The sequence below is a fragment of the Podarcis erhardii genome (assembly GCF_964252035.2).
Source record: "Podarcis erhardii genome assembly, chromosome: 9".
Classification (NCBI taxonomy): domain Eukaryota; kingdom Metazoa; phylum Chordata; class Lepidosauria; order Squamata; family Lacertidae; genus Podarcis; species Podarcis erhardii.
The window spans coordinates 66,297,927-66,323,802 of NC_138512.1; the positions used below are offsets into that span (position 1 = coordinate 66,297,927).

The following is a 25,876-nucleotide window of genomic DNA, read 5'->3' on the forward strand; positions in this document are numbered from 1 at the left end:
ACTGTAAAATGATAAATCTTATGCTGGACATTGGCACAGAAGCTGTCTGTGACAGACTCCCAACATCCTTCTCTGATGGAATTCCATACCAAAACGTTCTGGGTGAGCTGGACCAAAGGAGAGGGTGGTTCAGCTCCCTCTCTCTTACAAAGCCAAATGCTTTCACATCACAATCAGGTTGGTAGCCATTCTTGTGCCTGGAGCATATAAGAGCTCAAACAAGTTTCTGCCCCTTTCCCATCGGTCCCTTATTACCCACCCCTCTACCTCACCTTGCACCCTCTTGCTTTGTACTTACCAAGGGTTTGGTTTCGTCCTCATCTTTGAAGTAATAGAGCTGCTCCCCTTTAAGAACGAACCAGCGCGTGTGCCAAGTCTTCACAAAGCCTCCTTGCTTCCTCAGCCACCCACACTTAATGGCAACATGCCGTCCTTGGTTCAGCTGGGGACTCTCTGCAGAGCCATTGTGCTCTTCCATAATGAGGCTGGCAGACTCTCCTAGTTAGGGAAGAAGGAGGGGAGGTGGGAAGGAAGCTTTATTAGCTCATCTTCCATCACTTGTTAACAAACAACAACAACACATCTTGTTGGAAGATTCAGGAAAGATAAAAGAAAGTACAGTGGTGCCCTGCAAGACGAATGCCTCGCAAGACGGAAAACTCGCTAGACGAAAGAGTTTTCCGTTTTGGAGGTGCTTCGCAGAACGAATTTCCTATGGGCTTGCTTCGCAAGATGAAAATGTCTTGCGAGTTCCTGCGGGGTTTTTTCCCTTCCCCCCTTTTTCTAAGCCGCTAAGCCGCTTATCTGCTTATCTGCTAAGCCGATAAGCCGCTAAAAGCCGCTAATAGCGCTAATCCGCTAAGCCGTCGGGCTTGCTTCGCAAGACGAAAAAACCGCTAGACAAAGAGACTCGCGGAACGGATTCTTTCCGTCTTGCAAGGCACCACTGGATACCACAAGGCAGCTTGCAAAAAAAAAACAATGAAAGCCACAGAACAACGTTTATTTACAAATTAGAAATAAATGAATCAAGAGGATCGCAGAGCCAGAGACAAGCTTGGAAAGATAAAACCGAGATACGGAAATATGAAAACATTGATGAGAGATGAGAGGCAGGAATGAGATTTGGATACACTTCGAAATTCAGACTGTGGGAAGCCATAAATTTAAGATTATAATTTGGAAGACAATTTGATTTTTTTTATTTTGGTTTTTTATTTTTATTGGATTGTGATTTGATATATGAATTGCATGTTTTTATTGGAAAATTAATAAAAAGCTCAAAGCAAACAAAAAAGAAATAAAGAAATCAAATGAAGACGAGAGGTCAACATTTCCTTAGGCCTGTCCAGATCATATAATTATTTTATTTAAAATTGGGGAAGGAGACTCAAGTGCACCTTCAAAGGTACTATGAAACAGATGGCTAAGGCTGATTCTTTCTTCTTTTTTTAAAAAAAGGTTAAACGGGAGGCAATGGTTAGTTTAAAATGTGTTTATTTTTCAGCAAAGCCCATGGTCCATTTTGAGGATTGCTTGGCACCCAAGCTGGAAGGTCTTGTGACATAAGAGAGAGAGAGAGAGAGAGAGAGAGAGAGACCCTCCATAGCCATGGAAATGGAGGGGACAACACAGTAGCCTTGGCAGGTCTATGCACAATAGACTCCTGTGTATGTTGAGGGAAGCTTTCACTGAGGGCGGAAACAAATGCTGGGATGCCTGGGAGCACGCAGCAAACATGTGAAATACTTTTAGTTCAGGAAGCCAGACTAAATTAAGGGGCTGAGGGTGGAAATAAAACCAGACACAATTCAGGTGTGTAATGGACTTTTTTTGTGTGTGTCAAAATTCAAAGTCTCCAGATAGGGCATGAATCTTCTTGGCTGTTGTGGCGATCACACAGGGCCCCCTGACGTTTAACGGTCTAGTGATCCCTGTGCCACCACTGTGCTTGCTTCCCCGCTGCCACCAACCCGTTACTCTCGGGTAAAACACTGAGTCCAGACAGTTGTTAAAATTGAACCAAATAAACAAGTTTATTTTGTAAGCATTAACAAGTTTATGGTTTCTCAGATAATATTCCTGTCAGTTTCTTAACTTTAGTTTCTTTACCAGCCTATACCTTCCTAATACCTTCTGAGTATATCAACTGTTTGACTGACTCCTCTTAACAGATTCTCTCACTCTCTCACATCAGACTAGCCCAACCCACAGACTTATCCTCTCTGTCTCATCTCTAACTCCAGACTGACTTCTCAACCACCCTAACTCTAACTCTAACTCCTCCCCTTGGTTAGTCATTTTACAATTAGTTAACCCTTTTCTTATGAACCCAGTATGATGTCACACACCTAGGAGGGCAAACGCCACAGCTGCCTTCGCATCTTTGGCCTATGATCACCTGGACACATATCAAGGACAAATACTTCATTGCTGCTTAAGAAGCAGAACAACAACAAAAGATTTGGCTTTGATTTCGATTTTAGCTTGCACGGACCTGAAAAGAAATCAAGATGCAGAAGCGGTGTCCCCAAAAGTTCCAGAAACTGACCCTTGTAGGAGCAGCAGAAGACAGTACATATTTAAACTCCCCGTCCCATTTGTGACTATGCTAAGATGCTACATTGTCTAGTCTCTTTGCCTTAATAAAGGTTTTGACTGCTGCAAAAGCTTAGGGAAAGCAAGCCTGGCAAAAAAAAGTTGAATGCCCTTCACTTTAATAATTCACGTATTTCGTAGCTGTGAATTGTTAAAATTAAGGGCATCCATTTATACTTGCAAAATACATGTATATTTATTTAAGCTGGGAAGCAGCAAGAAATAGGTTTCAAGGCAGGAAATTAAGTTGTTCAGTGACTTATGGGTGGATGTTGTTTCCTCAGTTAGAAATCTTATCTAGGCAGAAAACTTAACTGCAGGTTTGGGGATAAGGCTTAATACCAGGGATGCAGAACCTGTGGTTCTACAGACGTTCCTGGACTCCAACTCCCATCAGTCATCATGACTGATTGTCAAGGATGATGGGAATCTGGAGGGCCATAGGTTCCCTGTCCTTGGTTAGGGAATTTTGTGAAAGTGAAATGTAATAAACTGCAAAATTCTTTCAACAGCCTAATACTTACCGTATTTTTTGCTCTATAGGACACACTTTTTCCTCTCCAAAAATTAAGGGGAAATGTGTGTGCGTCCTGTGGAGCGAAGGCAGGCTCCTAGGCTTCAGCGATAGCAATGCGAAGCCTCCGAAGCGCAGAGGGAACGCTCCCTCCGCACTCCTGAGGCTTCGCGTTGCTTTCGCTGAAGCCTGGAGAGCGAGAGGGGTCGGTGCTTCAGGCAGCTATCCCTGAAGCCTTTAGAGCGCAGTGGGAACTCGCGTGAAGATGGAGGAGAAATGGAAGGGGCTCCGTTTCTCCTGCCACTTCGCTGAAGGGGCGCTGAGCAGAGACGGGGAGAATTTTTTTCTCTTGTTCTCCCCCTCTAAAACAAGGTGCGTCCTATGATCGGGTGCGTCCTATAGAGCGAAAAATATGCTAACTAATGTTCTGCGTGAGGAGATTTCACCCCTCCCATATCCAAGAATCTCCTGATGTTCTCTGCTGATTCTCCAGAGAGGAGGGGCGGTTTTCTGCTCTCTACTTATTCCGCTCCAGCCTAACATCAGTCAGTCAGTCAGTCAGTGTATCGGAGAGAGAGAGAGACTGAGTGTTCGAGATCGTGTGTATAGATAAGGTTGCTGCTAAGAGCAGCTGCAGGCACTCAGTGCAGTTCAGCATTCATTATGCTTAGACCTCATTTAGCTCTGTATATAGTTGTGTATTATAGCTGTAGATAGAATAAAGAAGATATTCTACAGAGCTGCTCTCCAAGTCGTTTATGCTCTGCTATACTCTGCTGTACTCTGCTGTGCGACGACTGTCTTGTGGAAGTGAATCCGGTGCTCACAACTCTAAGCTGTGAGTCCACAGCACTTTGACCTGTTCCTGTGCAGAAGGTGGTCTCTGGAAGTGCTACCCAGCTCGCCTAGCCCAGTGGGGCTGAAGTGGATGAGTCCAGTCGGTGGCACTGGCTCAAGGGCAATGCTGACACTGCATTCAAAAACATGTACAGCTGTTCAACATTATTTAGTCCAGTTAAGTACCTCTATATAGTGTTAGCAGCCACTATTTATTTCCCCCCACTAGTCTTGTGCCTGGTTTATCTGATTTCATCATCTTCACCATGGCCAAGTTATCTATTACTTTTGAAAACATTTCCTAAACCAAACCAAATGTTTCACAAACCTGAGCAGAAGCAACTGGCAATTACTTTGATGCACTGCAAGGCAGTATTGAAAGTTTGGGCCCCAATAAAGCACGGCGAAGACCTGCTTGTTCCAAGAACTTTAATTTCATTATATCTTCTAAAGGATAAGCCATCAGATATTCTTTCTAATGAGACTGGTGAAGGCAGTCTTCAAAACTATATAAAACCTCCACACCCACCCACACCCTAGTATCGGCTTCCACAATAAATAATGTCCTAATACAAGTTAAGCTCCTGATTTAAACATATTCGATTGCAAAGGCTGTTTTATACTTCAGGTTTGAGTGCTGCATGAGAGCAGTGAAACTAATTCTGAAGATGTTCTTCCCCTTGTGCATAAGCATGTGCTAGAGCAGCCCTGGGTGTCACAGACTGGCTGGACACAGAGGAATAGTGGGAGGAACCAGCTGGGGAAGCCCTAAGGGTAGAAGACTCACAGCCAGGGGAATGGTGGTGGGACAATGATGAGTGGTCAGAGGGAGAAGATTGGGAAGAGGTGTTGGAAGCTGAAGAGGTAACAGGGCTTAGTGAGAGGGGAGAGTCTGTGGCAGAGAAAAGTCCAGACTCAGAGTAAGAAGCTGAAGCAGGAGAGCAAGCAGGCCCAGGGGCAGAGATGAGTCTGGCTGGTGAAGAGTCATGGGTGTCTCTCCCTCCTGCTGCAAGCTCCTCTCCCCTTGGTGTCCCAGAACCAGGAGAGGTATGAAGAGAGCAGTGGAGAAGTCAGCTTCATGCAGGCACAGTCTCCAATTGCTTGGGGAAAACCCTGCAGAGGAGGGGACGTATGCAGCTGTGGAGATGAGGAGACCTCCAGTCTCAGCAACTGCTTTATGGGGGCAAGACCTACCAAGGATGAGTTGCTGTGCTCATTAGGCCCGATACTCCTGTGCAGACCCTGTTTTTGCTAATAAAGACTTAACTTCAACTTGCTCGGTGTGGTTTACTGGTAGCTTGCTCCTGTCCCAGGGGGAAACCTGCAGTCCTCCATATGTTCTTGGACTACAGCTCCTGTCATCCCTGTCCACTGGCCATGTTGTCTGGGGCTTATGGGAACTGGAGTCCAACATCATCTGCAGGGTACCACAGTGTCTATGCTACCACTTTGCTAGAAGAATTTTCTGCTCCTCCAAGCATTTGATTGCATCAGATTTCTTTCAATCCAAACCAATTACATTCCCTTAAAAGCAATAAAGGAATACTGAAAGCACTTCTGTACATAGTAGCCAATTGTCTATACAGCTTGACTCAAACAAAAGCTATCTTTTCATCATGGAATGGGTAGTTGCTTTGCTTCTGGAATGAAAGGGTTTTAAATGCACACAAAGTGACTTCTAAGGTCTGTATTTATTCACTTCTGTATGGAGCCGTAATACTTTGGAACTAGTTCAATAAAGGGGGAAATATGTCACCATGGAAAGACATCTATTTATTGACTTTTATTGGCTTTGGGGGAAAGGTCCATAGGCAGGATCAAAATAATGTTTCCAAGACATCAAAGTCTTGCTGAAACAGAACAATTTAGATTCAGCTTCTGCCAGAGCTGTGTCACAGATGTTTCCAACAGAAGGAAACAGGGCAAAAACTTAGCAAAACATCTATGGAAAGCTCAGATTCTGCCAATTTCCAGAATCAAATTTAGAAAACCAGTTTCCTTATAGGACATGTATACATTCTAATAAGATGTATAGCCAAACAAGAAAAGAAAAATAGAGTGAAACAAAGCAAGGAATGAAACAAAAAGAGCAAACAAACAAACAAACTCCTCATTTGCCATTTTAATGCCCATTCACCTAGTTTGGAGAGATCCTTTGAACAACCATCATGGCAGCAGTCTCCACGCCAACCATCACAAATTTGTCGCCATATCTGAAATGAGGCTACACTTATAGATATGTTTGCTAAGTTCACAAAGGCACAAATATCACATTGGCTGCTCCTCTGACCCTGCCCTTCACTGCTATATCATAGCTGTCAACTTTTCCCTTTTCTTGCGAGGAATCCTATTCGGAATAAGGGAATTTCCTTTAAAAAGGGGAAAACGTTGACAGCTATGTGCTATATACTTGATGATCTGCAGTCAGGACCACTTTAAAGAGCTTGCACGTACCTGCATTTCCTTCCACCCATCCTTTGCTACCTTTCCTCCTTCTCTTCACTTCTCTCCACCCTGTCTGCAAACTTAAGAAGAGCTTGATGGATCAAGGCCAATGGCCCACCTGGTCCAGCATCATCTTCCCAAAGTGGCCAAAAAGATGGCCATGGCAAGCCGGCAAGCAGCACCTGAGTGCAACAGTGCTCTCCCTACCTGTGATTCCAAGCAACTGCCATTCAAAAGCATATTGCCCCCAGAAATTGGAGGCAGAACAGAGCCATCATGACCAGTAGCCACTGATAGCTTTGTCCTCCATAAATGTGTCCAATCCTCTCCTAAAGCCATCCAGATTTATTGACATCCGTTCAGATTGTAAGTTCCTAGGGGCAGAGAGCTGCCTTTTCTTTCTGCCTCCCTGCAGTGCCTCCCTCACTGATGTTATGCATTAGGAAAAGAAAAGGAAAGCAGGTGCGATCTTGACCTGACACTGCTTGACCCTCTCTCCTCTACCATTGCCAATAACGAAAGCTAATTGGAGCTACTGCTTTTTAAAGATCCCAGAGGATAGATAAATGCGTTTATTTTCCTATTTAAAACAAGGGAGAGGGAGAAATGAGCTCACTGTCATGAGGCAGAAAACCTGATACGAACCAAAAAGAAAAAGAAAGAGAAAAAAAAGAAACAGGCTCTGTGAGACTTTTGGCTGCTGGGGAGGGAAGGAAATGCGATGGTTGTTGCCTGCATTAAGCACCAAATTAGTGTCATCCTCACGACGAGTGCTGCCCCTGGCAAAACCTCACTCCTGGGAACAATGTGGGAGCACTGAAAGCTTTAATTATCAGGCACGGCAATACACTTTCCAGAGGTCATGCTTCCGACTGCCGATCGCAGGGGGAGTCTGACAAGCGGGTTGTAATGGGGGCGTCAAAAGAAGCGGCCCCTGCAGCTCTGCAGCTTATCACTACTTAGAACATGAATGCACGTGGCTTCTTGTATACCTGGGAGGCAGCAGTCCTATTGTGCTAAATGCACTTCACATTGGAACTTGGAAAACTGCTTTATACCAAACCAGACCACTGATCCATCTAGTTCAGAAATGTCTTATCTACACCAACTGGCAGTAGATCCCAAGAGTTTCAACAGGTGTCTTTCTCAAACCTGGGAAAGCTGCCCCCTGCAGGCTTCCCTCAATTAAAAAGCCAGACCTTCCAAGTGTCCCTGTTTTCCAGAGACAGTCCTGTATTTACAGAAGCCAGTTTCTGATTTGATCCCAGAATGTCCCACTTTTCCTTAAAGGTAAAGGGACCCCTGACTATTAGGTCATCGTGACCGACTCTGGGGTTGCGGCGCTCATCTCGCTTTATTGGCCAAGGGAGCCGGCGTACAGCTTCCGGGTCATGTGGCCAGCATGACTAAGCCTCTTCTGGCAAACCAGAGCAGCACATAGAAACGCCGTTTACCTTCCCGCTGGAGCGGTACCTATTTATTTCCTTGCACTTTGACGTGCTTTTGAACTGCTAGGTTGGCAGGAGCAGGGACCGAACAACGAGAGCTCACCCCATCGCTGGGATTCGAACCGCCGACCTTCTGATCGACAAGTCCTAGGCTCTGTGGTTTAACCCACAGTGCCACCCACGTCCCCTACTTTTCCTTAGGACATCCCTATTTCCACTGGAGAAATGTGGAAGGGTATGGAATAGGACATGTCTATTTTCATCAGAGAAATGTTGGAGGGTATAAAAATGCTTAAAAGCAACAAGAAAAAAGATGAGCAGCCCAAACAGGGCCCCTGCATTTTTCTGCCAATGCAGGTATTAATTCGCCACAAGACTGCAGGTCTTGGATTGAGCACCAGTGACCCTGACCTCTAAACATCTCTAGCTTAAAACCAAAATCCCACCCAGGCTCAGTATAAGAAATTAGTCTGAGAGGATGTGTGGCATGTACAAAGAGGCTGCCTAAATATGCCAGACACTCAAATGACTGCTGCAGTATCTGGTTGCTACCGTAATATAAATAATTAGCTGGAAAAACAGTCTGTAACTAAGAGCTTATTCCCATTATATCCCCCAAGCAGTTCTGACTGCTGTAAATGTCAACGGTAGCCTGGTGAGATGCTTAGATTTGAGGTCCATAAAGTATGCTAATTGTTAAATGAAAATCTGTACTTTTTACCTTCCGAAACAAGCTGGATAAGTTTGGTACAGCCAGCACTTGACAGAGTCAAACACTGTGCTGATATGAGTTTGTTGTTGCTGTTGCTTCCTCTTCAAGCATTTTGGAGTCCACCCAAAGTCCTCAAAAGCAAATGTGGGTCATTCTTGGAGGGAGCCAGCTAGTAAGTGCTATTACTTTGTAGCTGACATTTCAGTCTCGTTCCTAGGAAAGCATGATCACTTGTTTTCCTGGAAATACCAGGCAGAAAAGTAACACAAGGAACAAAAACTTTCCTTTGTACTTAAAAAGTGGGAGTATCTGCTAGGTTACCTTGGATAATGCTAGTGAAATAGCAGCATGCATTCAATTTTATGTCAGGTTCATTCATGAATTTACATCACCTAAGCAAAAGCAATACATGCTTTCCCCTTCTTTCCCTTTCCCTTGTACTATTTCTCTATCTCCTTCTAAGAATAGACAAATTTGGGGTTCTCTCTGTTCCTTATTTTTCTAGTCTTCAGTTTACCACATTTCCACACCAGTCTGCAATTCTTCTTTAACCTATTTACTTTACAAATTTCTAAACTGCCTTATAATTTGAAGCCAACAGGATAAAAATAATATAAACTACAGTGGTGCCCCGCAAGACGAATGCCTCGCAAGACGAAAAACCCGCTAGACGAAAGGGTTTTCCGTTTTCGAGGCGCTTCGCAAGACGAATTCCCCTATGGGCTTGCTTCGCAAGACGAAAACGTCTTGCGAGTCTTGCGATTTTTTTCACTCCCCCCCCTTTTTCTAAGCCGCTAAGCCGCTAATAGCCGCTTAGCCACTTAGCCGCTAAGCCGCTAATAGCCGCTAAGCCGCTAATAGCGCTAAGCCGCTAATAGGGTTGCTTCACAAGACGAAAAAACCGCTAGACGAAGAGATTCGCGGAACGGATTCTTTTCGTCTTGCGAGGCACCACTGTACAAAGAGTTGGAAGAGAGGAAAAGAAAATAGAAAACCTGTTTTGGAGATGGGATGGGGTCTCCTGAAAGGAGTGGCTGGAACCCTGAGCAAGAACATTCTGTGCTGAAACCTTTTGTTGCTCTTACCATTTAGAGAACTCAATGGGTCACACACCACATTTGAACATTTTTTGTGTGGTTAACCCGCCTACAGCAGATTAGGTGCCGGGAGCACTTTTGTGGGAAGTGCTAAAATCACTCCATTAAGTTTCTAGAGCTTCTGCAGCAACCTCTTATCGGCCTGCACTATTCATGTTCTATTTAATGTTAAAGTTTTCATACTTCTTTTGAACTCATTTTGCACTGTCTCAGCACTGGAGAGGTCATGCCACAAGAAAAATAGTCCATATGCTTCTGTCTCTCTCTGGGGGTAAATGGCAATTAGCGAGCGACATTGTTCATCTTCAAGCACGCCTTAGTTCACAGCAGCAGGAAAATGTGCTCAGAAGATAACTCATATGAAACAGCACATTACCAGGAACTATTATCCAAATTAAAAATGGCTGCTGCCCGTATCACAAACGGCATCAAGCATATTCACACATTCAGAAAGGGGGCTAAAACCATCTTCGCAGTGTACCTTAGATGAAAATGACACAATGATCCTCAAGATACACAGTCAAAGGCATATAAATATTAGCCTCTCCCAATCTGGTACCCGCCATATGTTTTGGACTACAACTTCCATCAGCACCAGGCAGCAAGGCCCTGTCAGGAGTTCAGCCTACACTCGAGTAGGACCCTGGCAGAGACACATGCCTGACTGGCATGTTCTCTCCCTTCTGGTCGATCTTTCGGGAGCTTCATAAGCTTTCTTCAGCCTGAACATCACAGCAACCGATGCCAACTGACACTGGCACACTTAGGGATCCGCAGAGTCTTTGCAGCATATGTGTGACAGACCTCAGCAACTCAGCATTTTGGCTAATCTACTTTATTTACATATAAACACACACGGAGCACTGCAACATGGCTCCCTCTCTCTCTAGCATCAGACAGCAAAGAGAAAAAGAACAAAGGACAATAGTCCCACTTCACGGAGCACAGTAACACAAACATTCTGTCTCAGTCACTTCCCACTCTGTGGAGTCAAAACATATATTGTCATGTGACAGACAAAAAACCCATGACTGCAATCATGGAGCAGGAATTCTAACAGGCCCATGCTCATGGATGATGGGAGTTGTAGTTCACAACCACCACCACCACCACCACTGAAATTAGACATAAAATGTGTATTCTGGGATAATAGGAGGCTTTCCCCAAGCCTGGTTGTTGAGGGTGGGGGGAGCATGTGTGTGGTTGTGCTGTGCATCATTTGTGTAGAGGGTTTCAGTGTGTGCATGTTTCTTAGAACAGTGTCTCTGGTTAGCAGATGTACTCATGGGCCCCCAAAGTTTGGTGACCTCTGGATAGTCTATGCCTGTCCTCCTTTGTGGGGAAGAGTGGAAGAGAAATGTCACAGCTGTGAAGAGGCCTAGCTTCCACGTAATTGGCTAAAAGCTGCCATGTTTATGATGCTAGAGATTTTCACTAAAAATCCATTTCCCATCACTTCATAAAATCTGTGCCTTCAAAAGCAGAAAGCTACATTCAGCAAGCCCCCGTCAAATCAGTTGTAATTCATGCAGGTTTCAAACATATGGCAAAAGAGTCTTCAGCCTGCAACGTGGACACTGAAAGAAACAATTGTGTTGGCTGAACTCTAACATTTCAGCACTGGAGAAGCCAAAATCACAGAACGAGACACAACACCCAAGAGCTAATTGCTGTGAATATGGCTTGGAAAAGCTGCTCTCTATTATTTTTCCTGAGTGTACTCTCCTCCTCCAGAGATCAGTTAAAACTGGACTTTGAACTGAAAATCGCAGAGATATGATAAAATAAGACATGTGGGTTTTTAAACATGTCCTAGTCATGAGCCCTACCTTTTACAGAACATCTGTGCAAAGCAAATAAATAAAAACGAAGATCTCTGCTTTGTACATGGCCGTCAGACCCTATGAGATCCTCAATTGTTTTAATGCTGCTGGCAATGGTGTGCTGCTGTTTCCATCGCCCCAGCCAAATTCTCCCACAATCTTCAGCTCTGTTCTACCCTTCTCTGAGCCCATGCATTATATACCAGAGATTTCCTGTTCTCAGCTCACGCTAGCTGAGGAAGATTTCAGCAGATACAGAGTCCAAATGGAGATTTCACCCCCATTCTTCCCAAATCATGCAGCTGATAGATAAGATATCTCTCTCTCTCTCTCTCTCTCTCTCTCTCTCTCTCTCTCTCCATAATGGGGCATCTACCAAGGACCCATGACCCAGCAGGATGGGAGCCTCCTGGATCTGCTCCAGTGATGCAGTTGACTCAACGAAGGAGGGAGGCCCATGGAGGAGGTCTGACCCAATGGTCCCCCAGCACACCTGGAGCTAACTCTGCTAAGAGACGATAAAATAATTAACTCATGATCTTGTACAGTATTAATAAACGTTGACCTCTGAATCACAACAGGAAGCTGTCACCGGGGTCACTGAATTTGTAACTAGTCATTTCTTCTGCAACCAGCAAGCTGTGGTAACTAATTTGTAAAAACTACCATCTCAGAGCCTCCAGGTTTCTCTGTCTTCCAAGGACAGTCCCGGATTTACAGAAGCCATCCCAGTTTCTGATTTGACCCTGGAATGTCCCGCTTTTCCTTAGGATATCCCTATTTTCATTGGAGAAATGTTGGCGGGTATTGAGTTATGTGACCCCCCTCCCCAAGCCAAGGAGATAAGTAACTATACAACCTTTAGGACAGGCATGTCCAAAGTCCGTTTCAGGGGCCTAATCTGGCCCGCCTGTCTATTTAATCCGGCCCCGGTGGCAGTTTATTTCCTGGGGTAAAATCCTAAAAGAACCTCAACAACTTCTTCAGTCCTAAAAGAAGCTCAACAACTCACTCCAATCCTTAAAAAAGGTCAACAACTTTATTCAGCCCCCATGGCCCTTCACTTCATCAAATCTGCCCCTCTTTGAAAAATCAATCAATCAATCAATCTTTATTACAGTTCAGAGACCCAACAAATCGTTACAAAGCAATGCACAATTCAGACAGCCTACCTCCAGGTTAAACAAGCATTTTGTTCAGACTTAAAGATAGGAATCATTGGTTCTTGCAACCACCGATAAAAACTTTGAAAAAAGTTTGGACACCACTGCTTTAGAAGATATCTGAAGGCTGCCCTGCACAGGGAAGTTTTTAAAGTTTTTGAATTTCATTATGTTTTTATATCTGTTGGAAGCTGCCCAGAGTGGCTGGAGCAACCCAGTCAAATGGGCAGGCTATAAATAATAAAATTTACATTATTATTTTGTTATGGAATAGGGCATCCCTATTTTAATCAGAGAAATGTCAGAGGGTATGCCACCTCCTGTTTCTCCAATCACAGTGGTTAGACCCCTCACAACTATTGACAGGGAAACATACCCATATCTTTCCACAGCTGAGGGTGCAACAGGAGAGGTAAAAACCAAGCCAATGTGGTGCCTTGCAGTTGTCACTGGACTCCAACCCCCATCAGCCTCAGCCAACATGGCTAAAGAGAGATCTGGTGGGAAAGCACATGGGAGACGCCCCATTGGCTACCCCTGCTCCGGATCAAGTAATCCCTTGGCTGGCAAGGGATTAAACACCTAGCTCCACCTCCTTTTATTTGCCCTGGCGCTGTGGGTTAAACCACAGAGCCTAGGGTCGGCAGTTCGAATCCCTGCGACAGGGTGAGCTCCCGTTGCTCGGTCTCTGCTCCTGCCAACCTAGCAGTTCGGAAGCACGTCAAAGTGCAAGTAGATAAATAGGTACCGCTCCGGCGGGAAGGTAAATGGCGTTTCCATGCGCTGCTCTGGTTCGCCAGAAGCGGCTTAGTCATGCTGGCCACATGACCCGGAAGCTGTATGCAGGCTCCCTCGGCCAATAAAGCGAGATGAGTGCCGCAACCCCAGAGTCGGTCACGACTGGGCTTAATGGTCAGGGGTCCCTTTACCTTTACCTATCTTCACTTTAACCAGCTTCTCGGGCCAAGTTCCAGCTAGTGGTAAGCTCATCTCTGCATTTTCTTTCCATTTACTAACACCAGCAATTCAAGTCTTATTAGCGCCTACAAGTTTCAAAAGCTGACATGAAAGCTTGAGAAATCCAGTGTAGAAAAGGACTGTCTTACCCCAGAAAAGCTTCACTCTATCATACTACCATTTTTAAAACCGAAAAACCAAAATCCCAACCCAGCATTTTTAATCCATGTGGCTCATTCAGCCCACTGAGAGGTGCACAGCTGGTAATTTGCCTCTGAATGCAAATTCCCTGCATTGATGGTTGGAGGTCTCACCGCTGACATAAAATAATTAAATGAACAAAACAGTGTGAAGAATATGTCTAATGTAACCTTGCTTGCATTACCAAGCTGGCTTTTTATTTAACTAATAATTTACAGTGCAGAATCTCTGCGCATCCCAGCCAGAGCAATTTGTCATCTTCTTTTCACATGTCTTATTAGTATGGAAGAGCTGTGTTAATATAGCACACAGTTTCTCTTTGGCTCATTTCAGCCCATTTTGGCGCACGATCCTGCTTAGAAATCCCAGGGCGGCTGGACACAAAAGCACTTTCATCCCGTTTTATCTAACTCGTTGACTTGGCAGCATTGAAACCTTTGGAATTCTTCAATTGCCCTGTTTGTGGATACATGCTAGATTGGGGTGGGGAACCACAGACCCAGGGGGGCCAAAAGCAGCCTTCAAGCCCTATCTGGACCTTGGAACTCTCCATAGGCCACGCCCCTTCCCAGGCCACGCCCCTCTCTAGGCCACACCCTTCAGCAATGCTGCATCACACCCTCTTAAGTGCTTGGGCCTGGTTGCAATGTGTCCTTCAACTGGCAGGACCAATTTGATGTAGTACTGGAATGGGGAGACCCAGGTTCAGATCCCTGCTGAGCCAGTGAAGCTCAATGGGTGTCCTTTGGCCAATCAACTCTGCCACTCAGATAGGCTATACACTGCCTGAATAGCCTTGAAGGTAAGGCAGGTTATAAATGCAATGTGGACAGTACACAAATATCTGTATGACACGTGAGAAGAGGCATCTTTGAGCGGGCAGTGGAGGGTTTTCTCACCAGAGCAGCTCGGTGCTGAAATATTAGGAAAATAATATTTTCCAGATCTCTCTGTTCTTCAGAGATCAGTCTGAAGAGCAGAGTCATGGTGCCAGTCCCTGGTGCAGGCCTAATTTTCTCCTTAAATGAGCTAGGCTATTTTATGGCAAGCTTCTTCTTGGCAGCAACCTATTGCTTGCGCACATGCATGCACACACACACACACACACACATACTCCTGCACAATAAAACCTTCCATTCAGAGCTGAGGCACTTGTGAGCTCAGACTGAGTGCTCAGGGCACTGCAGAAGCTGATCTGACAAATGAATTGCTGTTGGTGGAGCAGGAAGCCCAACCTTACAGCCGCCAATGTGATCAGTGGAAAGGAAAGAGTGATGACCGATGGTTCAGGGATGAGAGAAGAGGGCAATAGGAGTGTATATTCACTATGTATTAAACAAGGAACTGAACTGAAATGGGTCTCTTTCTGTTCATGGCCTTTGTGGAACAATATAACAGATGGGTGGGATGAAATGGACTCCTGACGAGATGGAGGTGCTGCTGGTGGCTGCTTCTTGTGTCTGGCAATTGGATGAGTAACCCCAGATCCACCATTGACATTGGAGGCCCAGGTGGCTTCAGTGGCAAGGGGTGCATGTTTCCAACTATGCCTGGTTTGCCAGCTTGGTTTGCCAGCTATGACCAATGTTGGACCAGAAAGCCTTGCCATAGAAATCCATGCTTTTGAAACCTCACGTAGAATTCTCTGTGGCAAAATGCTCTGTGGCAGGAGTGCCCTTGAAGACGGTCTGAAAACTGCAGCCAGTGCAGAATCTGACCACTAGAGTTCCAGCTTGGTGCATCCATGCAGAATGGTACAGCAATGTTTCTTCAGGGCCAACACTGGTTGTCTGAACGTTGCCAAGCCCAGTACAAGTTAGTGATGTTGGTAAATATAGCCCTGAATGACTTGGGACCCCAATACATCTTCCTATATCAGGCCCTAAGATTAGCAGGGGGGCACTATTTCTGCAGAATTCCCTTCTCCTGGAAGCCTGGGTGGCCCCTACTCTAGTGGGCTTTTTGTGTGTAAGGACACATCTATTCACCCAGACCATTAATGGAATTTGATGTCCTGAGGCTCAGCTCAGTTATGATGTCTGCTGCAGCATTTATATCATGCAAGAAGTGCTGAATGGAAGGAGGAAGAAGAGTGGTGATGCACGGGTCAAGATAAGCTTTCCTTCCATTTTTGGGTTCCATGTTCTGGTGTGAACCAACTGACTCACACCACAGCGCAGAACCAAAAAACGTGTGTCTTTTGGTCCCACGCTCTGGTGCGGCCAGGGCATGAGAGCCAAAACAGGAATCCTGGATTGGGATCAGAAGCATGTGTGTCTTCTATCAATCCAGGATGTCCTGCTTAAAACAGGACACTTGGGGGGTCTGCATTTGGCCCCTAGGCTGAGGTTCCTCTTACCTAGTTTGAAAGGTAAAGGTAAAGGACCCCTGGATGGTTAAGTCCAGTCAAAGGCAACTATGGGGTTGCAGCGCTCATCTCGCTTTCAGACTGAGGAAGCCAGCGTTTGTCCACAGACAGCTCTCCATGTCATGTGGCCAGCAAGACTAAACTGCTTCTGGCACAACGGAACACCGTGACAGAAACCAGAGCGCACGGATACGCCGTTTACCTTCCTGCAACAGTGGTACCTATTTATCTACTTGCACTGGTGTGCTTTCAAACTGCTAGGTTGACAGGAGCTGGGACAGAGCAATGGGAGCTCACTCGGTTGTGGGGTTTCAAACCACTGACCTTCTGATCAGCAAAGCTCAGTCGTTTAGTCCACAGTGCCACCCGCGTCCTATCTACCTAGTTTACATGCACAGGAACCCCCACAGGTATGTGTTAATTCCCACTGTCATGTTAAGTCTCACTCTCAGGAAGTGTCGTATGGAACAGATCACCCTCTAGGGTTTGCAATTTTTCTTTTTCATTATCCCATCCTGTTTTTTTGTTACCAAAACCTAATTCATTTGTCACTTTCATTTTCTTTCTCTCGCGAACAGATGATCGGACTGCAAAAAAGCTTTTCGTACTCAGATCTTAACTGTTGGAAAAAAGAGGCATTTCTTCAGACACCTTGGGCTCACATCAGCTCAACAACGTTCGGGTCCTGGTATTTACTTTTTGAAATATGGCAACCCTACGCTGGGACCATGAATTTAGTTTGGAAACAAATTGTCAACCAGGGAAAATCATAAGATATTGTGGTGCTCATAAAGATCCCTGAATGAGTTCCACTGGGCTGGCTCCACCAGTGAACTCCCAAACAGGGGAACAACAGATCCCTTCCTGAACCACCTTTTGGTTCTTCCATGCAAGGCAGGAGTGGAGCAACAGGACTGTGATGCTCCCAGCACTTCAGAAGCTGAAGGTACTGAAATGCACAGGGAAAGAGTCAGGAGAATCCGTGGAGTCACACTCTCCCACCTCTGTCCTAAATGTAGGTTTTTCAATGGGGAACCAAAGCTGTCTCAGTACAGAACCCTGCCCTAAAGCTGCTCTGAAATTGATCTAGATAATCTGTTTAATCCAGAAATGACTGCTCAGCCACCACTGTTCAATGACTATAACCAAGAATGGAAGACAGGGCACAGGCCTATAATATCCCAGATCATGGGCATCAAAAGAAGGCTTCTTCAAGAGTGGCCTCATCACTGCTTCCTTCAGAAGGGGCTGGCCCAAGATGTTTTGCTGCCTGAGTCAAAGGACAAGATGGCACTTTCTCCCATTCTATGTCCAGAAACCGACTAAACCTGTTGTCGAATTTTACTTAGACACTGCTGATGTGACAGTGTTTTCCACAGCACCTGTGGGCAGCAGATTAGCTTAGGGAACACAGTGTAGACCATGTGGCACATGCAGCTCTGTTCTGCAACATCTCACTAGCCTTCCCTGACCTCTTTGCTGCCCAAGGCCACTGGAACACTCTGTCTAGTGGTAGGACCAGATCTGACCGTAGACCAGATGGAGCTAAATCATCTCTCAGTACATCATCAAAAAAGAAAAAGAAAAAGCCAGGTCCTCAGTTTTTCTCCTGGATTTTTAGAACCAGTCAGGAAAAGAACAGGCCAAGCAGGCAAGTTGAAAAAAAATGCCTCTCTTATATCATGAAAGGATGAAAATTCTCTACTGAAATGTAAGGATTGCTTAACTGAAAAACCCAGGCCCTCTTTAACTTAGACTAATTCTCTTTCTTCTCTGAAATCTAAAGTGGTCATTTCCTATGACTAATTTTCTTTGAAACAGAATAGCTAAACACATCCAGCTGAGTGAGAGAAAAAACTGGGATCAATTTGGGTATCAAGCAACTCGATCTGCCCTCTCATCTGTAAGTAAAAGCATGTTTATCTGGAAAAAGAGGCTTTTAAAGAAAGAATTATGCTGTTGGACATGGTTCAAGCCTTAACTAAACTTCCTTTCCAAGATAATTAAACAACGTTTAAAAAATAAAAGTTGTCAAAAGGATATTCTCAACAGTTCCGTATTATCTGCCTGCTTTATACTTGTGATTATAAATACCCCACAAAACCTGGCCAATTTATTATCTCCTATCTAACGTTACATGCTCAACAAATGACAAGGAATGAAGGAGGAAACCAAAATATATTTAAGCCACAAATCAACCCCTCCACATTCATTCTTGTGCCATTTATTCCTTTTACTCTCTATATTGATATACATCTATGGCTCTGTGCTATGAAGAACCAACAGAGTTTTATGCAAATATCTGGATCCAAAGACCCACAAGCAGCAGAATGGAAACAATGATTAACACTGTTCTGCAAATACTTGTGTTCGTGCCAGGAAATGATTTTGCACACTGGTATAATCGGAAGCAATTTTCATGCTTCTGAAAGAGTTTGTGGAAGCTGTAGCACAGGGCTGCAGAGCTTGGTGCCCTCCAGAGGTTTTTGAACTCCCAACTCCCATCCTTTCTAGCTAGCATGGGCAATGCAAGCAAAACTGGAGAGCTCATGCTTTCCAGTCTAGCACAAGCTTTTGCACAAGTGAAAAGAGTTACCATATTTTTCTGTGTATTGGATAAGTTTTTTCTGGAAAAGGAATCTCAAAATTGGGGGGCTCGTCTTATAAACGGATAGTACGTGGGAGGCAAGGGTGGTTGGTGAGAGACATGAGGCAGAGAATGCCAGCGGTGTTTTTGCGAGTGATTTATGGATGCATCCAGGGCCGTTGCGGATTGGCTGCAGCGACGGCAATAGGGTCTGTGATTTGCGGCTCCTGTTGTGTTGCATGCAGACGATTGGTGGGCTCGTTGATGAGCGCGATCGCCATTTTCGTCCTTTGCAATCCTCCCCCCCCAAAAAAAAAAACATCAACAACTCTGGGCAATTCCCCCCCCCATTTTCTTAAATTTGAGTCCCCCAAAATAGGGGGTGTCTTATACATGGGGGCATCTTATAGACAGAAAAATACTGTTAAGGGTGCTGAGAGGATACCCCTCACAGAACTAGAGTTCCCTGGGAAGAGGGATTGACTGTGAAAGCACTCTGGGAATTGTAGCTCTGTGAGGGGAAAAGGGGTCTCCTGAAAACTCTCAGCACCCTATAATTCCCAGGATTCTTTGCAGGAAGCCAAGGCTGCCTAAAGTAGAATGACACTGCTTGAAATGTATAATGCGGATGAGGCCTTAATTTGTCATCTTAATTTACAAGGCCACAGCAGGCAGACAAATCCATTTAGGTACCTGTGAATTCCAGAAAGGAATGCAGTTAGCAGCTCTCTGATAATTGGCTCCCAGTTCTAGATAGACTTCCCAGATTCTATCAGAAAATAGAGAAATTCTCTCAGTAGCAGAGAAAAGCCTGGAGGGTGTCTGAAAATCCCAGTGATCTAAGACCTCACACATTATTTTTGAAGATCGGGGGGGGGGGCACCAGCATAAAAGGTAAGACATGGACAGTAAATCCACACGGCAGCAAATTGAAGGTTGCTATAGCAATCTCGACGTTTGACATTTCTTCCTCTTTATGATCCTGCTCTGCTAAATGAATTAAATATGAAGTCAATGGCACTGCTGTCCACTCTTCCGACCTCTTTCCTCAATGCTCCAAGTTTACCTCTAACCTGCAAATGACCAGGTAGGAAACTGTGAACAAGTGAGTAATTCCTGGGCTGTGTACTATTGTGTGGTGTCACACATACACACAGATCTCATTGCACAGTACCTACTAACAAGCAACAACCTGATTTAGAAATGGTCTCCCAGAAGACAAGGATGAGAAACCAATTTCCTGCTTGAGGGCCACAACTCTCTCTCTGTGTGTGTGCTATCCATGGCAGCCATTTTTTGCTGCCATCCAGAACATTTTTATCATTGTAAGAGTAAGGTAAAGGTACCCCTGACCATTAGGTCCAGTTGTGGCCGACTCTGGGGCTGCGGTGCTCATCTCGCTTTATTGGCCAAGAGAACCAGCGTACAGCTTCCAGGTCATGTGGCCAGCATGACTAAGCCGCTTCTGGCGAACCAGAGCAGCACATGGAAATGCTGTTTACCTTCCCGCCGGAGCGGTACCTATTTATCTACTTGCACTTTGACGTGCTTTTGAACTGCTAGGTGGGCAAGAGCTGGGACCGAGCAACGGGAGCTCACCCCGTCGCGGGGATTCAAACCACTGATCTTCTGATTGGCAAATCCTAGGCTCTGTGGTTTAACCCACAGCGCCACCCACATCCATTGTGAGAGTACAGCCATGCAAAATACAGGTTTCTACACACCCATACTCATTATCATCCATTCAGACAACCAAGAAGCATGATCTCAGTTCAAGGACACATTCCATACCCTCCAACACTTTGAAGCCCAAATCCGGGATGCAATCTTCCCAGATACCATCTTCCCATTTTTTAATCGCAAGAGCAACACACACACACACAAAGCACTTTTGTGGTATGGCATGTTTTGGGGTTCTGAGCAAGATTGCAGCTCCCCAAAAAGGTGCTTTTGGGGGGAAATCACCCTGTGAAATCAAGCAAGATCGTTGCAACAAAAATGGTCTCCATGCTCTCGTGATAAAAAATGGGGTGTCCCAGTTTTTCTGGGACGCTTGCAGGGTATGAGGTTCCAGTCAGGCACTTGGGAGTGCAAATTGGAGAAAGTGATAGATTCAGTCTAGAGCGAGTACTCAAAAGTTGGAGAAAAAACCTTGAGGGCTACATTCCACTCATGAGCTAGAGGTTCACCACCTTGGATTAAAGACTTCACTCCCAAATCCATTTTCGCGCCCGTAGGTTTACTGGCTTGAGCACACACTAAAAGAGAAGATAATTTTGCACTGTGCCACAATACTCACTTTACATGGGGCTGCCCTTGAAACTGACCCAGAAACTCCAACAGGTGCAGAACGCTGCGGCGAGACTCCTCATGGGGTCCTTGCCGCGGGAGTACATTCATCTGGTGCTATCCCAGCTGCACTGGCTCCCGGTAGAGTACAGGATCAGGTTTAAGGTGCTGGTTTTAACCTTTAAAGCCCTATGCGGCCTAGGACCCTTGTACCTACGGGACCGCCTCTCCTGGTGTGCCTCACAGAGGACCTTAAGGTCTGCAAATAATAACAACCTGAAGATCCCAGGCCCCAGGGAGATTAGACTGGCCTCGACCAGAGCCAGGGCTTTTTTGGCCGTGGCCCCGATCTGGTAGAACACTCTCTCACAAGAGACCAGGGCCCTGCAGGATTTGACATCTTTCTGCAGGGCCTGCAAGACGGAGCTGTTCCGCCAGGCCTTTGGTTGGGGTTCAGTCTGATTCTTTTTCTGTATAAGAACAGACATTAAAGAGGTCTCCTAACCCGCTCACAGTTAGTTTATAAGACCAGTGGTAACAGTTGGCCCTGGAGAATATTAACCACTCTCAATTTTACCCATGGACTGCCATCTGTACAGATTTTAATTTGCTCTGAACTAATTTTAAGATGTATTTTAATTAATTGATTGCCTGTTCTTATGTTCTTTGTATACTGTGTTAGTTTTATGATGTTAGCCACCCTGAGTCCGGCTCCGGCCGGGGAGGGTGGGTACAAATAAATTTTTATTATTATTATTATTATTATTATTACTACTACTACTACAAACCTGCTTCTCTCTCAACACAATGTCATTTTCACCAGGAACATTGCTTTGAACAAGGGGTCGCCCACCCTGTTTTGGACCAGTGGCCACAGTTCAAATTCTGAGAGAGTTCTGGGGGCACCAGTTAGAAAACAGCTGCTATGGGTGGGGGCGCCATGAAATGCATGAACTGTAGTTTGCCTCGCGCAGCACCATTAAGAAACTATGGTTCCCAGCATTCTTGGGAGAAATCTGTCTGGTGCGCACACAGACTTAGTTTTAAAGAACTGTTGCTCTGCTCTCTCTTTTGCTGAACACAGACGTACCAGAAGCATGTGACTTACAACATGTAAATAACTAGATGCAACAGTGAAGTGTCAGACAGCTGTCATTTCATACTTGTTGATGTTCCCTGTCCCATACTGTATATTTATATGTATACAGCCGCAACCATACATTCCAACCCACACATAATCCAAATAGTTGTTGAGCTAATGCTTTCCTTCTACAGCTCTCTCTCTTTCCATCATCACTTTATTCCTCTTGAGGGTTTTTCTTTCAGGCGCTTTAACAGATCCTAAATCACAGGCATGTGACAACATTTCCAGAAATGAGATGCGGAACCGATATCAACTAACCCATGAAACATCTCTGTACTTCACCAGCATTAATCTTTCTTACCATTCAGGGACGAGAGTTTCCAAAGGTAACAACTGCAATTTCACGCCGTGCTATGTGATGTTTTAGATATATTACAAGATAGCAGAAATTAAAACGTTATTTCTCCCCCACTTAAAACAAAGGGTGTACAAATGAAATCAGTTTGCCGTGTCGTTTATCTAATTTCGTTGAAAAGCTGAGCTACGCTTCAGAAAAGGGAAGCAAAAGAAGTCAAATATGCACACTGACAAGTTCAAAACAAACCCAGGAGTTCCAAAATGGAATCATATCTATCTTCTTAGCTCAAATGAAACTGAGCTAAACTCAATTCCAGCACTAGATATTTTTCAACAGAGGCAAAAATAAAATAAAATGCAAGCCTTCCTCTCTGTCCGCATCTCTCTCTCATAACTTCTCAGATTTAGTAAGATCCAGTGGGGTCTTTCAAGTGATGGAAGTGGAAGTACCATATTTACTCAAATGTAACGCACACCTAGGGATGAGGGTGGCACTGTGAGTTAAACCACAGAGCCTAGGACTTGCCAATCAGAAGGTCGGAGGTTCGAATCCCCGCAACGGGGTGAGCTCCCGTTGCTCGGTCCCCCTGCTCCTGCTAACCTAGCAGTTCGAAAACACATCAAAGTGCAAGTAGATAAATAGGTACCGTTCCGGCGGAAAGGTAAACGGTGTTTCCATGCACTGCTCTGGTTCGCCAGAAGCAGCTTAGTCGTGCTGGCCACATGACCCAGAAGCTGTACGCCGGCTCCCTCGGAGATGAGCGAGATGAGCGCCGCAACCCCAGAGTCGGCCATGACTGGACCTAATGGTCAGGGATCCCTTTACCTTTACCTTTAATGCACACCTGTTTGGACCAAATTACATCATGAAAATTAGGGTGTGCACTAGATTTGATGTTGCATTTACATCCACCAGCGAATACTTTTTTGGTTTCGAGGTTTTGAAAATTGAGGTGCACATTAGATTCGACGGCACATTAGACTCACATAAATATGGTAAGCAAGGGTAGAGTGGTTAAGTATTTGGGTTAAGTACTTAATTCGTTCCGAAGGTCCGTTCTTAAACTGAAACTGTTCTTAACCTGAAGCACCACTTTAGCTAATGGGGCCTCCTCCTGCTGCTGCACCGCCGGAGCACGATTTCTGTTCTCATCCTGAAGCAAAGTTCTTCACCTGAAGCACTATTTCTGGGTTAGCAGAGTCTGTAACCCGAGGTACCACTGTAAACAGGTGGGGATTTTGCAGAGACACTGATTTAGCGCTCTTGCTTACCCTGCTAACTTCACAATCTCTTACACTGCAACCAGGGCTAGCCCACCCATGACGCAAGGTGAGGCAACTGCTTCGGGCGGCAGGATTCACAGGGGCAGCGCATTGCCCACTGCTGCTGCTGCTGCTGCAAGTGGCCTCTTGGTGACTAGGGGCACTGCTGGTCTCCTCCCACCCTTGTTCCCAATGTGCATCTTTATTCCCCTCCCCCTTACTTCTGATGTAGATCTTCACTCACCCCTTCTTCCCTGGCCAGCAGGGGGGCCATTTTGTAGTTCATCTCAGGTGCCAAAATGTCTTGGGCCAGCCCTGCACTGCACTGTGCCTAACGCTGTAGCTGTTGTTGCACTCCAACTCCCATGAGCCCCAGTCAGCATGGGCGACTGGGGTGATGGGAGTCGCAGTTTCACATCTGGAGGGCCAACAATGTGGGGCAATTAAAATGTTAAAAGTTAAATAAACCTTGTGGAGGGAGGAGTGTTAAGGTATATAGAAGTGTACATATGGTTGATTTGAATATGTTATTACTGAATATTATTGAATATGTATATTATTGAATATTGTATACCCTTGTATACAATATTGTATATATTGCATACATTGTATATTATTGAATATTGTATATATCAGCCGCCTGGGGGGTTTCACTGTGTTTTGGTGGTTGGTAAATAATAATAATAATAATAATAATAATAATAATAATAATAATAATACTATTATTAGTATTATTAGCTTTGCCGTGCGTTTGTGGGGAGGGCTCTTTCCCCTGCAGGCCCATTTTCCATCTTGGGCCTGGGGACGGGCCCCAGACTCCACCCCAGCATAAAAGACTCCAAGGAGGCCCGGAACACTGCTGCTGCCGCTTTGCCGGTGAGTCTTGGGGAGGACCGCTCCCCCTGCAGGCCCATTCTCCACCTTGGGCCTGGGGGCGGGCCCCAGACTCCACCTCAGCATATAAGGCCCCAAGGAGGCCTTGGAACATCGCTGCTGCCGCTTTGCCGTGCGTTTGTGGGGAGGGCTCTTTCCCCTGCAGGCCCATTTTCCATCTTGGGCCTGGGGACGGGCCCCAGACTCCACCCCAGCATAAAAGACTCCAAGGAGGCCCGGAACACTGCTGCTGCCGCTTTGCCGGTGAGTCTTGGGGAGGACCGCTCCCCCTGCAGGCCCATTCTCCACCTTGGGCCTGGGGGCGGGCCCCAGACTCCACCTCAGCATATAAGGCCCCAAGGAGGCCTTGGAACATCGCTGCTGCCGCTTTGCCGTGCGTTTGTGGGGAGGGCTCTTTCCCCTGCAGGCCCATTTTCCATCTTGGGCCTGGGGACGGGCCCCAGACTCCACCCCAGCATAAAAGACTCCAAGGAGGCCCGGAACACTGCTGCTGCCGCTTTGCCGGTGAGTCTTGGGGAGGACCGCTCCCCCTGCAGGCCCATTCTCCACCTTGGGCCTGGGGGCGGGCCCCAGACTCCACCTCAGCATATAAGGCCCCAAGGAGGCCTTGGAACATCGCTGCTGCCGCTTTGCCGTGCGTTTGTGGGGAGGGCTCTTTCCCCTGCAGGCCCATTTTCCATCTTGGGCCTGGGGACGGGCCCCAGACTCCACCCCAGCATAAAAGACTCCAAGGAGGCCCGGAACACTGCTGCTGCCGCTTTGCCGGTGAGTCTTGGGGAGGACCGCTCCCCCTGCAGGCCCATTCTCCACCTTGGGCCTGGGGGCGGGCCCCAGACTCCACCTCAGCATATAAGGCCCCAAGGAGGCCTTGGAACATCGCTGCTGCCGCTTTGCCGTGCGTTTGTGGGGAGGGCTCTTTCCCCTGCAGGCCCATTTTCCATCTTGGGCCTGGGGACGGGCCCCAGACTCCACCCCAGCATAAAAGACTCCAAGGAGGCCCGGAACACTGCTGCTGCCGCTTTGCCGGTGAGTCTTGGGGAGGACCGCTCCCCCTGCAGGCCCATTCTCCACCTTGGGCCTGGGGGCGGGCCCCAGACTCCACCTCAGCATATAAGGCCCCAAGGAGGCCTTGGAACATCGCTGCTGCCGCTTTGCCGTGCGTTTGTGGGGAGGGCTCTTTCCCCTGCAGGCCCATTTTCCATCTTGGGCCTGGGGACGGGCCCCAGACTCCACCCCAGC

The 25,876-nt window shown here is 46.2% G+C and overlaps 1 protein-coding gene across 4 annotated transcripts in view; it reads right to left on the minus strand.

Annotated features, from left to right (window-relative positions):
* The window catches only part of ARHGAP24 (Rho GTPase activating protein 24), a 430,705-nt gene that overhangs the window by 280,828 nt on the left and 124,001 nt on the right, over window positions 1-25,876 (minus strand). For all 4 annotated transcript variants that reach the window (XM_081876822.1, XM_081876824.1, XM_081876821.1 and 1 more), the window contains one exon: window positions 299-498. In XM_081876822.1, the coding sequence (XP_081732948.1) occupies window positions 299-478 (180 nt within the window). In that variant the 5' untranslated portion in view covers window positions 479-498. The remainder of the gene's footprint in view (window positions 1-298; window positions 499-25,876) is intronic.